This window comes from Orcinus orca, chromosome 7 (assembly GCF_937001465.1).
Source record: "Orcinus orca chromosome 7, mOrcOrc1.1, whole genome shotgun sequence".
NCBI lineage: Eukaryota > Metazoa > Chordata > Mammalia > Artiodactyla > Delphinidae > Orcinus > Orcinus orca.
Window position 1 is genome coordinate 33,679,083 of NC_064565.1, and position 14,914 is coordinate 33,693,996.

The 14,914-nt window shown below is 37.5% G+C and overlaps 1 protein-coding gene and 1 long non-coding RNA gene across 3 annotated transcripts in view; both read left to right on the forward strand.

Annotated features, from left to right (window-relative positions):
* Nucleotides 1–14,914, forward strand: part of LOC125964940 (uncharacterized) — a 253,154-nt gene that overhangs the window by 153,403 nt on the left and 84,837 nt on the right. The window lies entirely within an intron of this gene.
* The window catches only part of KYNU (kynureninase), a 90,167-nt gene continuing 76,971 nt past the window's right edge, over nucleotides 1,719–14,914 (forward strand). Inside the window, exons 1-3 of one of the 2 annotated variants that reach the window (XM_033416036.2) lie at nucleotides 1,722–1,878; nucleotides 4,051–4,128; nucleotides 5,791–5,972. In XM_033416036.2, coding sequence (XP_033271927.1) covers nucleotides 4,082–4,128; nucleotides 5,791–5,972 — 229 coding nt within the window. In that variant the 5' untranslated portion in view covers nucleotides 1,722–1,878; nucleotides 4,051–4,081. Of the gene's footprint in view, nucleotides 1,879–4,050; nucleotides 4,129–5,790; nucleotides 5,973–14,914 lie in introns of both variants that reach the window. The other variant, XM_004285432.3, reaches the window with a different exon arrangement.

Here is a 14,914-nt window from a genome sequence, read left to right on the forward strand (position 1 = left end):
GTGAGTATTATAAAGATTTTATAATGGAAAACCATTATATCCCCAGGAACAAAGAATATTCTTAATACTTTTTAAAAAATGAATGAAGGTAACAGATTAAAAAAGACAGATATACAAAATATAAGAACTAGGATGACAGCTTAGACCTCCAAGCAAGTTCTTTAAAAGTGGCTATGTTAAACAATAGTTTTTAAGACAATATTTTTATGGCATGGTCTTTAACATTATCAAAAGACTTTAGAAGAAGTAGTGTGAAAGTAAGACACTTTATCTCTACTTCTATATGTACCTATATCTGTCTCCTGTAGTTAAAGGAGTATAATTCTCCTACCAAAAATGACACAGACTTCACCCTCAGGCTCACTTCCTGGATATTAGAACTGGACAAATTGTCTAACACTCTTACAGCATAAGGAATAAGCAAAACAGAAAAAAACCCACAAAATTTGAGATACTCTGGATTCAAAGTTTTACTCTTCCAACTTAATAAAATTAAGACACTCTACTTACTCTATAGTATTATTGTAATGATAAGGTTCATGAGATGAAATACATTTTCTTTTCACTGTTCAATTACTTGTATGAAAGTGACTTCATGTCTTTTATCCCCATCTCTCATACACTGGAGGGTAATGCTTTTGGTCTGGTTAACTAAAAAAAAATAGGGACATGTTACTTATTAACTTATGTGGCTTGGTACACTGGCTCTCTAGGTACATTGTTTTATATCTCAGTAATCTTGATGGAAAGGTACTTTTATGTCTCCATCTGATAGATGACATATGAGACTCACCACAGGTGAGGTAAATTGTCCAGAGTTACACAGCAAACATATGGTAGATTGAATCAAATAATTATTTGATTGAATCAAATAATGCTATACCTGGTATGGTGTGGGGCTCAACAAGGGGCAGATGTACAAGTGAGTTAATTATTCAGGCCCAGTCTCTATCTTTGGTCTTCATTCTGAAACATTTTGCTCTTGGTTTTTGATACCTAAAAGGATATTCACTAAAAGACCCAAGCTCAGGAATAAGCATAAAGAGATAATGAAGGTAGAACAATAGATAGCCCACAGGCTTAAAGGAATAATTTCCATTTATGAAGTTTCCTAGGCTAGTTTCCACTTGATTTTCAAACTCTAACTCTTTCTTCCTTGATTGTTTTGTTAACTGTTAATTTAAGACTTTCTAAAATCCACCTATTGGGCAATAAAGTATATTCTAGAATTGTGGGCCAATATTAAACTTTCGACTAAAATGTTAATTCATTAAATATCAAACTCTACCTTCAGACTAGAAACTTACAGTGCTTTTGACAGTGGGGTACTGCCTCAAAATCTAAGTTTTCCTTATCTCCCAGAGTTGCGAAAGAACTTTTCTCCAGTCCTTAGTGTATTCCATAGCCCAAAGCAAGGAAGGATTGCAAATTTGGGGATTTAGTTCCTGGACAAACTCATTGGTTCATTTCACAAAAAAATGAGGATAATCTATTTACTCTATAGGATTATTACAGGATATAGCTCACATTCTCAAAGGTCTTAGTTGGAGGACAAAGAAGTGTTTATCTAAGTGTAAAGGTCAGAGCCCCTTAGGGAGCTGCCCTAAGCAGAGCCCCTAGTGTTTGAAATAGAGAGCAGAAGCAGCATTTTGTTTAGATGTTTGTCAGTGATTGGAGATTTACAATCAGCATACACAGAGTGGGAAGAACTAAAGTTAGCTCACAGATTCCCCGGAGGGTGGAGTCTGAGCAGAAGTGCTTTCAATTTCTCACCCAGAAGTCTGGCCTATAAATTTGTAAGGAACCCTTGAGAGGTTTTTTTTTTTTTTGTTGAAGCAGAAACACTGGGAGCTGTGGACCCCATTGGAATCCTAGCAGGTAAGCCGTGAGACACTGATATATATACTCTGTACACAAATATACATTCAGTGATTTTTCTAAAGGGATATTCTGCTAGAATTCTTGTCATAATGCTTTAGAGGTTTCTTCTGCCAGTTTCTTCTCTTTTTCTCCTCCAAATTATTTTCATAAAAACTGTGCAACACCCTAAAAGTGTTCTCACCTTTAAAATTGCGAGTTAAATGAAGAGATTTTTACCAATATAGTAAAAAAAGAATTGATGTCAATAGTATACTGCAATTCATCTACTAAAAGATAGTTATAGTTGAATAAGTTAATCTTGGTACTTGAGTTTAAATGGTAAGATTTGATCAAAATTCAAATTATTAAATTAGCTTTAGGTCTTTTGTTTTCTGGTAACTCTAGTTGTCTTTAGTGCTGTTAGTCATACTCAATTTTTGTTTAGAGAAGTGAAAATGTCTATTTCTTGAGTGAGGTTTCTTCCCCTTTCACTCTGTGAAATGTTTGCCTAAGAATGGAAAGTTGATACACATTTTTTCTATATAGCTAAAAGAGTTTCTTTTTTCTTTCCTGCTTTTACTTTGAGGACAGAGGGGTGTTTTTTTAGGTAGTAATATTGGAGCAAATGCATTGAACTTATTAATGTGAAACTCAGCATATAATTCATATAAGCTTAGATATGAAGTATACAGCTATGTCAGTGATGTCACTCATTCCTCAAACAATGATATATTTAAAGAACACTGTTCTATGCACATATATTAAGTAATACTTTCTTTCTCAATGAAAAGCTACACACTTTCTTCATAATTTGCTTTACCAGGTTCTAATCTTTGGACTCAAGTGAATAATTTGCTCATTTCAGGCAGGAAACCTGAAACTGTGTAAAGATTAACTACTGGGTATTCATTGTCATTTACTTAACTATTTAACCTTAGACCTGTGGGCAACTTGGGAGATCCTGAATTCCATAATTCCATAAAAAAATTTTTATGATTCTAAGAGTTTCAGCTTTAAAGTTTTAGCTGTCTAAATAAAATTGAAAACACAATTTACAAAATTTCAAAAGCTAAATTGACAGTAAAATGGCAATTTCCATCACAAGGTACTAATATGAAAATATATTATGAGACTATCTTTTATCTTTTTAGAAAGGAATTTACTTAAATAATTTTATTTGATCCTAACCATGATCTTCTGAAGTAGAATTTAAGATAGTTTTACATAACATTGCAGCAGAGAAATGTTAGGAGACTTGCCTAAGACCATATGTGTACATGTCCACTTTTAAAATAAAATTAACACTAAATACATGAAGTATAAAATTTGGAATTTTTTTTTTTTTTTTTTTTGTGGTACGCGGTCCTCTCACTGCTGTGGCCTCTCCCGTTGCGGAGCACAGACTCCGGACGCGCAGGGTCAGCGGCCATGGCTCACAGGCCCAGCCGCTCCGCGGCATGTGGGATCTTCCCGGACCGGGACACGAACTCGTGTCCCCTGCATCAGCAGGCGGACTCTCAACCACAGCGCCACCAGGGAAGCCCTACTTCTGTCGGAAGCTGTGCCTGTTGGCAGGGTGGCACCCAGTTTGCTCTTCTGGAAAGACTATTTCACCAGCAGGTATCTTACTGTCAGTGCAGGTGAGGTTTTGACACCTGGGCTATGACAGGCCCAGAAGTAGGACCAGCACTTTAACCTTTCCCTGGCTGGGACTGAAAGGATTAAAAAGAGTAATAGCCTGTGGTGCTTTGCAGACTGAGTACAGGGCTGAAAAAAGAAATAAAGGGAGAGAAAGGGAATGAACCAAAGAAACATCGAAAGGAAAATCAAGAAACAAGATTGAAAGAAAAAGAAGTGAGAGGTTCAAGTCTTGGGTCAGGAATTCTTCTCTGCACATTCCACCCACATGCCCTGTCAAAGACAAGCACAATTTGACTCAGCTCCTCAGGCAAGTGCAGTCCCAAATTGTGAGCTCTATTATCCTTCTCTTTCATTTTTGTTTCTACTCTATTGATTCCAGAGTTTGGTCTCAAAATAGGGGAAAATGACTCTGATCCCTCAGAATTGTTACAGGGATTAAATAAGAAACAAATATAAAGAGGCTAATGAGTTAATACAAATATTTTTTTAAATGAAGTTGAATTTTATTGCTAATATGATGGTAGAAAATTAATTTGTGTATTGATTTAGATAACCCAGTCAGAGTTTAGAGTCAACCCTGATGAACTCTGAAAGTGCTGACTCTCCAAAGGAAGTCTCAAATACAAGGCAAGCTCTCTTGATTCTGAATCCCATTGAAAATGTTCCTTTAATTATTTCCTCTGTGGTTGGAATGAGGAGGGTATTCCTCTAGTAACAGTCATTAATCCTGTCAAATAATTCACCAAGCTATTTTGTGAATCTTATTCAATTGCCATTTCGGGCGGAACACTCTATCTGAAAGGCACTTCTCAGGAATGGGTTGACTACAAAGATAAATTAAACAAGATCCAGGCGCCCAGGTAGAATACAGTTCAATAGTAACTCAATCAAGCTACCATAAGTAATGGGTTTATAGTAAAGACACACTTGATAGAAAAGCTCCAGGTTTTGATTCCCTCCAGACTGTGGGTCACCACACGGGCAAGAGGGTGTCAAGGCTAGATTGTGTCCTAGCCTCTTCTAATCACTTCAGTGTGGTTTTCCCCTCGTTCTCCTGATGTGTAGTTGATGCTCAGCCAGCCTTTAGGTTTTTTCAGAGGAAACTGCTTCATATGTAGTTGTAGACTCATTGTGTCTGTGGGGTCAAGTGAGTTCAGTATCTTCCTGCACTGCCATCTTAAACAGGAAGCCTCTCCTATTCTTGCTCAATTTCAAAAAACTAAAACTTTGGGAAATAAAATACAAATATAAAAACTAATTACAAAATAAATATAAATATAAAACTCCATTGTCATTTATCCCTTTCCAAAATTTAAGTTTTCTTTCCAAAAGGGTGGGAAGTGTTAGATGATGACTAAAGGAAGCAGGATGTGGTTTCAAGAAAGGGTCCTGCTTTGTTCAAAGATGCTCTGGGGGCTTCCCTGGTGGCACAGTGGTTGAGAGTCCACCTGCCGATGCAGGGGACACGGGTTCGTGCCCCGGTCCGGGAAGATCCCACATGCTGTGGAGCGGCTGGGCCCGTGAGCCATAGCCGCTGATCCTGCGTGTCTGGAGCCTGTGCTCCGCAACAGGAGAGGCCACAACAGTGAGAGGCCTGCATACCGCAAAAAAAAAAAAAAAAAGATGCTCTGTATGACTGTGAAAGAGAAGTTTCTCATTAGCAGCAGCAGGTAGATTTATTTGGTCTTCATATGGCAAAAATTACTAACATTATTTAAGGTGTTTAAATACTTTTTCATCGATATTGTTTTTATTCACAATAAAGAATTTGTTAAGGTTCTATTGTATATATGTTCATATTTTTAAAACTATGATCCAAGAATCACTGGGGAGGGGAGAGTGGAGGTGGGCTAGGGAGAAGGAGGATAAGCTAGTTGGGGCACTGCTCTTCTATACTTTTCACAAAAGCATCTTTACTGTTACCTCCTAGTAAGACACCTAAAGGAAAAAGTGCTGACATTATATATGTTTGAACAACATTAATTTGGACCACTTCTCAGAAAATAAAAATGGAAAGAGCTAACACTGATTGAGAGCTTACTTTGTCTTGAGCACCATTACCTAATTCAGTCCTTTCAGCATCCCTAAGTCACTATTATTTTCATTATTATGTGCATGAGAAAAACTCAGGCATGGGGTTTAATGCTGATTGTTAATTATATTATTCGTGAGGTTGGGAAGATGAGAAGCTTAGTTAAAACAAAAGGTGTTTTACCTAAAAGCTAATTTTCTACCAAAAAAAATGATGGTGGCTAGATTATTTTTAATTTTTTTCAAATTAATTTTTAGAGGAGAACTTATAATGGAACCTTCACCTCTTGAGTTACCAGCTAACACAGTCCGACGCATCGCATCTGAACTTAGATGTCACCCAACAGATGAGAGGGTTGCCCTCCGCCTCGATGAGGAAGATAAGCTGAGGCACTTCAGGGAGTGTTTTTATATTCCTAAAATGCAGGATCTGCCTCCAAGTAAGAATACTGGAAAGGGTTTTACTTTTCTTAATTAATTTATTAACATATTTGCTACTGCATGTGTTCATCATAAATCTTTGAAAATCATTGTTCTGTTACATAATAGAGCCATTGCAATTGTGTCCACAAAACAGCAGGCTCCTGGTGGTATTAATTCAACCTGTCAGCCTACCTTAGTCTCAGATTCTATGTGTTTCCTCTCCTCTTCTGAAGAAAATACTTACAGGGTTCTTATACTGTCATCTAGTTCTCTGAACAATAGAGTTACTGATTGAAAATTGTAGCAGATGCATTTACTTGTTCTCTTAAGCACTCAGAGCTCAAAACAATTCTTTTTCAATACAGTATTAGAATACCTCTTGTTTTGTGGCACCTAGTTCATGATAACATATTTGTCTAAGAGAGAATATTATTTTGGGACTTGGACATATTAGGAAGGATGTTACATAAGTAGCCATCTTTGTGTGTTGAGGCATGTATGACTTACAAAAATAATTAAATAAATAAAATCAATGCCTAAGAAATGCATATTGCATTTCAAAAATTTAATACAGTAAACTGACTTTGTTCTTGTTTTGGAGGATGTTCTGTTTAAAAAAAACTGGATAGCATAGGTAAAAAAAATGAAACAATTTTTCATATTTGGCTTAGCTCCATTTTCCATCGATGAAAAAGTTTACAAGTTGAATAGAATTGATCCACCAAAATGGGTTTCACGTACTTAATAATTCAGTCTAATTTCCTTTTTTCTTCAGATTAACTGTGGCGGGTACAATTTTGGATAGTCATAATCCAAGAGCATTAGCTAATATGATTTTAAGATGAGATTGGGTCACATAACTGTCATATTTGGTTTATGTTTTATTATGTAACACAGGATGGCACTTTGTAAAATTATGGAAGTGTAAAATAAAAGGAAGCCTAGTATCCAATTTAAAGTTGCTTACTTTCTGCCCTGCAAACCGGTTCATCTGTACCATTTTTCTAGGTTCCACATATATGCGTTAATATACAATATCTGTTTTTCTCTTTCTGACTTGCTTCACTCTGTTTGACAGTCTCTAGATTCATCCACATCTCTACAAATGACCCAATTTTTCCCCTTTTTATGGCTGAGTAATATTCCATTGCATATATGTACCACAACTTCTTTATCCATTCGTCCGTTGATGGGCATTTAGGTTGCTTCCATGACCTGGCTATTGTAAATAGCACAGCAATGAACATTGGGGTGCATGTGTCTTTTTGAATTATGGTTTTCTCCAGGTATATGACCAGTAGTGGGATTGCTGGGTCATATGGTAATTCTATTTTTAGTTTTTTTTTTTTTTTTTACAGTACACGGGCCTCTCACTGCCGCGGCCTCTCCCGTCGCAGAGCACAGGCTCCGTACGTGCAGGCCCAGCAGCCATGGCTCACGGGCCCAGCCGCTCTGCGGCACATGGGATCCTCCCAGACTGGGGCACAAACCCGCGTCCACTGCATCGGCAGGCAGACTCTCAACCACTGCGCCATCAGGGAAGCCCTATTTTTAGTTTTTTAAGGAACCTCCATACTGTTCTCCATAGTGGCTGTATCAATTTACATTCCCACCAACAGTGCAAGAGGGTTCCCTTTTCTCCACACCCTCTCCAGCATTTGTTGTTTGTAGACTTTCTAATGATGCCCATTCTAACTGGTATGAGGTAATACCTCATTGTAGTTTTGATTTGCATTTCTCTAATAATTAGTGATGTTGAGCAGCTTTTCAAGTGCCTCTTGGCCATCTGTATGTCCTCTTTGGAGAAATGTCTGTTTTGGTCTGCCCATTTTTGGATTGGATTGTTTGTTTTCTTAATATTGAGCTGCATGAGCTGTTTATATATTTTGGAGATTAATCCTTTGTCCATTGATTCATTTGTAAATATTTTCTCCCATTCTGAGGGTTGTTTTTTCATCCTGTTTGTAGTTTCCTTTGCTTTGCAAAAGCTTTTAAGTTTCATCAGGTCCCATTTTTTTATTTTTGTTTTTATTTCCATTATTCTAGGAGGTGGACCAAAAAAGATCTTGCTGTGATTTATGTCAAAAAGTGTTCTTCCTATGTTTTCCACTAAGAGTTTTATAGTGTCCGGTCTTATATTTAGGTCTCTAATCCATTTTGACTTTATTTTTGTGTATGGTGTTAGGGAGGGTTCTAATTTCATTCTTTTACATGATGCTGTCCAGTTTTACCAGCACCACTTATTGAAGAGACTGTCTTTTCTCCATTGCACATCCTAGCCTCCTTTGTCATAGATTAGTTGACCATAGGGGTGTGGGTTTATCTCTGGGCTTTCTATCCTGTTCCATTGATCTATATTTCTGTCTTTCTGCCAGTACCATATTGTCTTGATTACTGTAGCTTTGTAGTATAGTCTGAAGTCAGGGAGTCTGATTCCTCCAGCTCCACTGTTTTCCCTCAAGACTGCTTTAGCTATTTGGGGTCTTTTGTGTCTCCATACAAATTTTACGATTTTTTTGTTCTAGTCCTGTAAAAAATGCTATTGGTAATTTGATAGGGATTGCACTGAATCTGCAGATTGTTTTGGGTAGTATGGTCATTTTCACAATATTGATTCTTCCAATCCAAGAACATGGTATATCTCTCCATCTGTTGGTATCATCTTTAATTTCCTTCATCAGTGTCTTATAGTTTTCTGCATACAGGTCTTTTGTCTCTCTAGGTAGGTTTATTCCTATGTATTTTATTCTTTTTGTTGCAATGGTAAATGGGAGTGTTTCCTTAATTTCTCTATCAGATTTTTCATCATTAGTGTATAGGAATGCAAGAGATTTCTGTACATTAATTTTGTATCCTGCAACTTTACCAAATTCACTGATTAGCTCTAGTAGTTTTCTGGTGGCATTTTTAGGATTTTCTATGCATAGTATCATGTTATCTGCAAACTGACAGTTTTATTTCTTCTTTTCCAATTTGTATTCCTTTTATTTCTTTTTCTTCCCTGATTGCCATGGCTAGGACTTACAAAACTATGTTGAATAATAGTGGTAAGAGTGCACATCCTAGGCTCATTCCTGATCTTAGAGGAAATGCTTTCAGTTTTTCAGCATTGAGAATGATGTTTCCTGTGGGTTTGTTGTACATGGCCTTTATTATGTTGAGGTAGGTTCCCTCTATGCCCACTTTCTGGAGAGTTTTTATCATAAATGGGTGTTGAATTTTGTCAAAAGCATTTTCTGCATCTATTGAGATGATCATATGTTTTTTATTCTTCAATTTGTTAATATGGTTTATCACATTGACTGATTTACGTATATTGAAGAATCCTTGCATCCCTGGGATAAATCCCACTTGATCATGGTGTATGATCCTTTTAATGTGTTGTTGGATTCTGTTTGCTAGTATTTTGTTTAGGATTTTTGCATCTATATTCATCAGTGATCTTGGTCTGCATTTTCCTTTTTTGTAGTATCTTTGTCTGGTTTTGGTATCAGGGTGATGGTGGCCTCATAGAATGAGGTTGGGAGTGTTCCTTCCTCTGAAAATTTTTGGAAGAGTTTGAGAAGTATGGGTGTTAGCTTTTCTCTAAATGTTTGATAGAATTCACCTTTGAAGCCATCTGGTCCTGGACTTTTGTTTGTTGGAAGATTTTTAATCACAGTTTCAATTTCATTACTTGTGATTGGTCCATTCATATTTTCTGTTTCTTCCTGGTTCAGTCTTGGAAGGTTATACCTTTCTAAGAATTTGTCCATTTCTTCCAGGTTGTCCATTTTATTGGCATAGAGTTAGTTGTAGTAGTCTCTTAGAATGCTTTGTATTTCTGCAGTGTCAGTTGTGATTTCTCCTTTTTCAATTCTAATTTTATTGATTTGAGTCTTCTCCCTCTTTTTCTTGATGAGTCTGGCTAATAGTTCATAAATTTTGTTTATCTTCTCAAAGAACCAGCTTTTAGTTTTATTGATCTTTGCTATTGTTTTCTTTGTTTCTATTTCATTGATTTCTGCTCTGATCTTTATGATTTCTTTCCTTCTGCTAACTTTGGGTTTTGTCTGTTCTTTTTTCTCTAGTTCCTTTAGGTGTAATGTTAGATTGTTTATTTGAGATTTTTCTTGTTTCTTGAGGTAGGCTTGCATAGCTATAAACTTCCTTCTTAGAACTGCTTTTGCTGCATCCCATAGGTTTTGGATCATCGTGTTTTCATTGTCATTTGTCTCTACGTATTTTTTTGATTTCCTCTTTGATTTCTTCAGTGATCTCTTGGTTATTAAGTAACGTATTGTTGAGCCTCCATGTGTTTGTGCTTTTTACGTTTTTTTCCCTCTAATTCATTTCTAATCTCATAGCGCTGTTGTCAGAAAAGATGCTTGATATGATTTCAATTTTCTTAAATTTACTGTGGCTTGGTTTGTGACCCAAGATGTGATCTATCCTGGAGAATGTTCCATGCGCACTTGAGAAGAAAGTGTAATCTGCTGTTTTGGGATGGAATGTCCTATAAATATCAATTAAATCTATCTGGTCTATTGTGTCATTTAAAGCTTGTGTTTCCTTATTAATTTTCTGTCTGGATGATCTGTCCATTGCTGTAAGTGAGGTGTTGAAGTCCCCCACTATTATTGTGTTACTGTCAATTTCCTGTTTTACAGCTGTTAGCAGTTGCCTTATGTATTGAGGTGCTCCTATGTTGGGTGCATATATATTTATAATTGTTATATCTTCTTCTTGGATTGATCCCTTGACCATTATGTAGTGTCCTTCCTTGTCTCTTGTAACATTCTTTATTTTAAAGTCTATTTTATCTGATATGAGTATTGCTACTCCAGCTTTCTTTTGATTTCCATTTGCATGGAATATCTTTTTCCAACCCCTCACTTTCAGTCTGAATGTGTCCCTAGGTCTGAAGTGGGTCTCTTGTAGACAGCATATATATGTGTCTTGTTTTTGTATCCATTCAGCAAGCCTGTGTCTTTTGGTTGGAACATTGAATCCATTCACTTTTAAGGTAGTTATCAATATGTATGTTCTTATTACCATTTTCTTAATTGTTTTGGGTTTGTTTTTGTAGGTCCTTTTCTTCTCTTCTGTTTCCCACTTAGAGAAGTTCCTTTAGCATTTGTTGTGGAGCTGGTTTGGTAGTTTTTTATTCTCTTAGCTTTTGCTTGTCTGTAAAGCTTTTGATTTCTTCATCGAATCTGAACGAGATCCTAATCTTGGTTGTAGGTTCTTCCCTTTCATCACTTTAAGTATATCTTGCTCCCTTCTGGCTTGTAGAATTTCTGCTGAGAAATCAGCTGTTAACCTTATGGGAGTACCGTTGTATGTTATTTGTCGGTTTTCCCTTGCTGCTTTCAATAATTTTTCTTTGTCTTTAATTTTTGCCAATTTGATTACTATGTGTCTTGACGTGTTTCTCCTTGGGTTTATCCTGTATGGGACTCTCTGCACTCTCTGCACTTCCTTTCCCATGTAAGGGAAGTTTTCAACTATAATCTCTTCAAATATTTTCTCGGTCCTTTCTCTCTCTCTTCTCCTTCTGGGACCCCTATAACGTGAATGCTGTTGTGCTTATTGTTGTTCCAGTGGTCTCTTAGGCCCTCTTCATTTCTTTTCATTCTTTTTTCTTTATTCTGTTCCACAGCAGTGAATTCCACCATTCTTTCTTCCAGGTCACTTATCCATTCTTCTGCCTCAGTTATTCTGCTATTGATTCCTTCTAGTGTAGTTTTCATTTCAGTTATTGTGTTGTTCATCTCTGTTTGTTTGTTCTTTAATTCTTCTAGGTCTTCGTTAAACATTTCTTGCATCTTCTCGATCTTTGCCTCCATTCTTTTTCCGAGGTCCTGGATCATCTTCACTCTCGTTATTCTGAATTCTTTTTCTTGAAGGTTGTTGCCTATCTCCACTTCATTTAGTTGTTTCTCTGGGGTTTTATCTTGTTCCTTCATCTGGTACATAGCCCTCTGCCTTTTCATCTTGTCTATCTTTCTGTGAATGTGTTTTTTGTTCCACAGGCTGCAGGATTGTAGTCCTTCTTGCTTCTGCTGTCTGCCCTCTGGTGGACGAGACTATCTAAGTGGCTTGTGCAAGTTTCTTGATGGGAGGGACTGATGCTGGGTAGAGCTGGCTGTTCCTTTGGTGGGCAGAGCTCAGTAAAACTTTAATCCACTTGTCTGCTGATGGGTGGGGCTGGGTTCCCTCCCTGTTGGTTGTTTGGCCTGAGGCGACCCGACACTGGAGCCTACCCAGGCTCTTTGGTGGGGGTAATGGAAGACTCTGGGGGGGCTCACGCCAAGGATTACTTCCCAGAACTTCTGCTGCCAGTGTCCTTGTCCTCACAGTGACACACAGCCACCCCCTGCCTCTGCAGGGAAGCCTCCAACACTAGCAGGTAGGTCTAGTTCAGTCTCCTATGGCGTCACTGCTCCTTCCCCTGGGTACTGATGAGCACACTACTTTGTGTGTGCCCTCCAAGAGTGGAGTCTCTGTTTTCCCCAGTCCTGTCAAAGTCCTGCAATCAAATCCCACTAGCCTTCAATGTCTGATTCTCTAGGAATTCCTCCTCCCGTTCACGGGCCCCCAGATTGGGAAGCCTGACGTGGGGCTCAGAACGTTCACTCCAGTGGGTGGATGTCTGTGGTATAAGTGTTCTCCAGTTTGTGAGTCACCCACCCAGCAGTTAGGGGATTTGACTTTATCGTGATCGTGCCCCTCCTACCATCTCATTGTGGCTTCTCCTTTGTCTTTGGATGTGGGGTATCTTTTTTGGTGAGTTCCTGTGTCTTCCTGTCAATGATTGTTCAGCAGTTAGTTGTGATTCTGGTGTTCTTGTAAGAGGGAGTGCGAGCATGTCTTTCTACTCCACCATCTTGAACCAATCTCCATAATTTCTTCATTACATTTTTGATCCCCTTCTCTGTCTTCTAAAATCCCTATAATGTGAATACTGGCATGCTTAATGTTATCGTAGACATCTCTTAAATTGCTTTGTTTTTAAAAAATTTACTTTTCTGTCTGCTGTTCCAACTGGGTGATTTCCATTATTGTATCTTTCAGATCACTTTTGCATTCTTCTGTATCACTTAGTCTGTTATTCATTCCTTCTAATGTGTTTATTTTAGCTACTGAATTATTTAGTTTTGATTGGGTCTTTTTTATATTTTCTAGTTCCTTGTTAAAATATCAGTGTTTAGATCAATTATTTTTTTCTAATTCAGTTAACATTTTTATTATCAATGTTTTGAATTCTTTGGTAAATTATTTATTTATGTTTTATTACGTTTTTCAACGGCTTCCTCTTGTTCTTTCAATTGTGGATAGTTCTTCTGACTTTTCAGTTCACTTAACTTTGCCTCTATGAATTTACATGAAACAGTTACCTTCTGTGGTCTTGAAGGGATGTTCTTAGGTTGGAGCATCCCTGTGCAGACTGCGTGTGCCCAATGCTTTTGGTGGGAGAGCTGGATTTGATATGGATACTAGTCACATCTTCTTCCAGGGTGTGCTGGCAGCTATCTTATGATGTGAGTATCTCATGACTTGGTTAGGTGAAGGTCAGAAAGTTCTTCCTACACTAGCCATTTCTCAAATTCCTTCAGCTTAAAACATCCAATATGCCAAGGTGCCGTATTTTTTTAAATACTTTTTAAAAAATTAATTAGTTTATTTATTTTTGGCTGCTTTGCGTCTTTGTTGCTGTGTGCAGGCTTTCTCTAATTGCGGTGAGCAGGGGCTACTCTTCATTGCGGTGCACAGGCTTCTCATTGTGGTGGCTTCTCGTTTCGGAGCATGGGCTCTAGGTGCGAGGGCTTCAGTAATTGTGGCACACAGGCTCACTAGTTGTGGCTCGTGGGCTCATAGAGCACAGGCTCAGTAGTTGTGGCACACGGGCTTAATTACTCAGCGGCATGTGGGATCTTCCCGGACCAAGGTCCGTGTCCCCTGCATTGGCAGGAAGATTCTTAACCACTGTGCCACCAGAGAAGTCCAAGGTGCCACATTTTGAGGTAGCATGTCCTGAACCCCATGACTGCCAAGAGTACCAACTTTTAATAAGAAATTTTCTTATCATTCTTCAGAGAAGAGAAGCCTAGGCCCCCACAGCTTAAAGTCCTGTTTGTCTTTCATGTTGTAAAGATCTGATGGCATTAGGTTGGAGAGTGGTGTGTTATCTTTTCATTTTTGTGAATAATTACCAAAGCACTTTCTTGATACTCTATTCTACCTATTTACATAATGCCAACTGAATGCTCACATGGTGACATTTGATGTGCTTTGAGACAAAAAACGAACAAACAAAAAAACCCAAACCTCAACCAAGTAAAAGGAAAATAGTTTAGGATGGGGAACCACACTTTGGGGAGGCATGAGATGAGATAATTCAGTTTACAATTCCACTTTTTTTTCACACTGAACACATTTTAAAAATGACTTTCTAAGTAAAAGTAACCCAATACCTATATATCTGTAAAAGCGTCACCAATGAAAGAACAAGACAAAAAAAAAAAAAAAATGGGAGCAGAGATCTGGGTGATTGCCTCCTCTTCCTGGGTTGTTGATAAGGCTGACACACACAGAACATGTTTAGTCTTTAAACTACTTATTTGAATGCTTAGTTGAAATTTGAGCCATGGTACACCAATTAAAACCTCTGGATTCTAAAAAAAATCCTTCAGTATTTGTTCTCTAGATCGACAAAGAACTGTTAATTAATCAAATTTAAATGTGTGAACAGTATTTACACCTCTTTGATTGGGTCTGACTTAAGAAATGCCAATGAAAAAGTGACACAGGATCTATAAAAGTAGGTTGAATTAGATGGTATGCTTTTAAAAAGCCTGCAAAGATTTAAGTAGTCTAAATAAAGACAAGTATACTACCAAATGATTCAAATTTCAGCAAGAAGCTTAATCTTTCTTCCCATAGAATTAAGATAAAACTTAGTAGAACACAATTATAA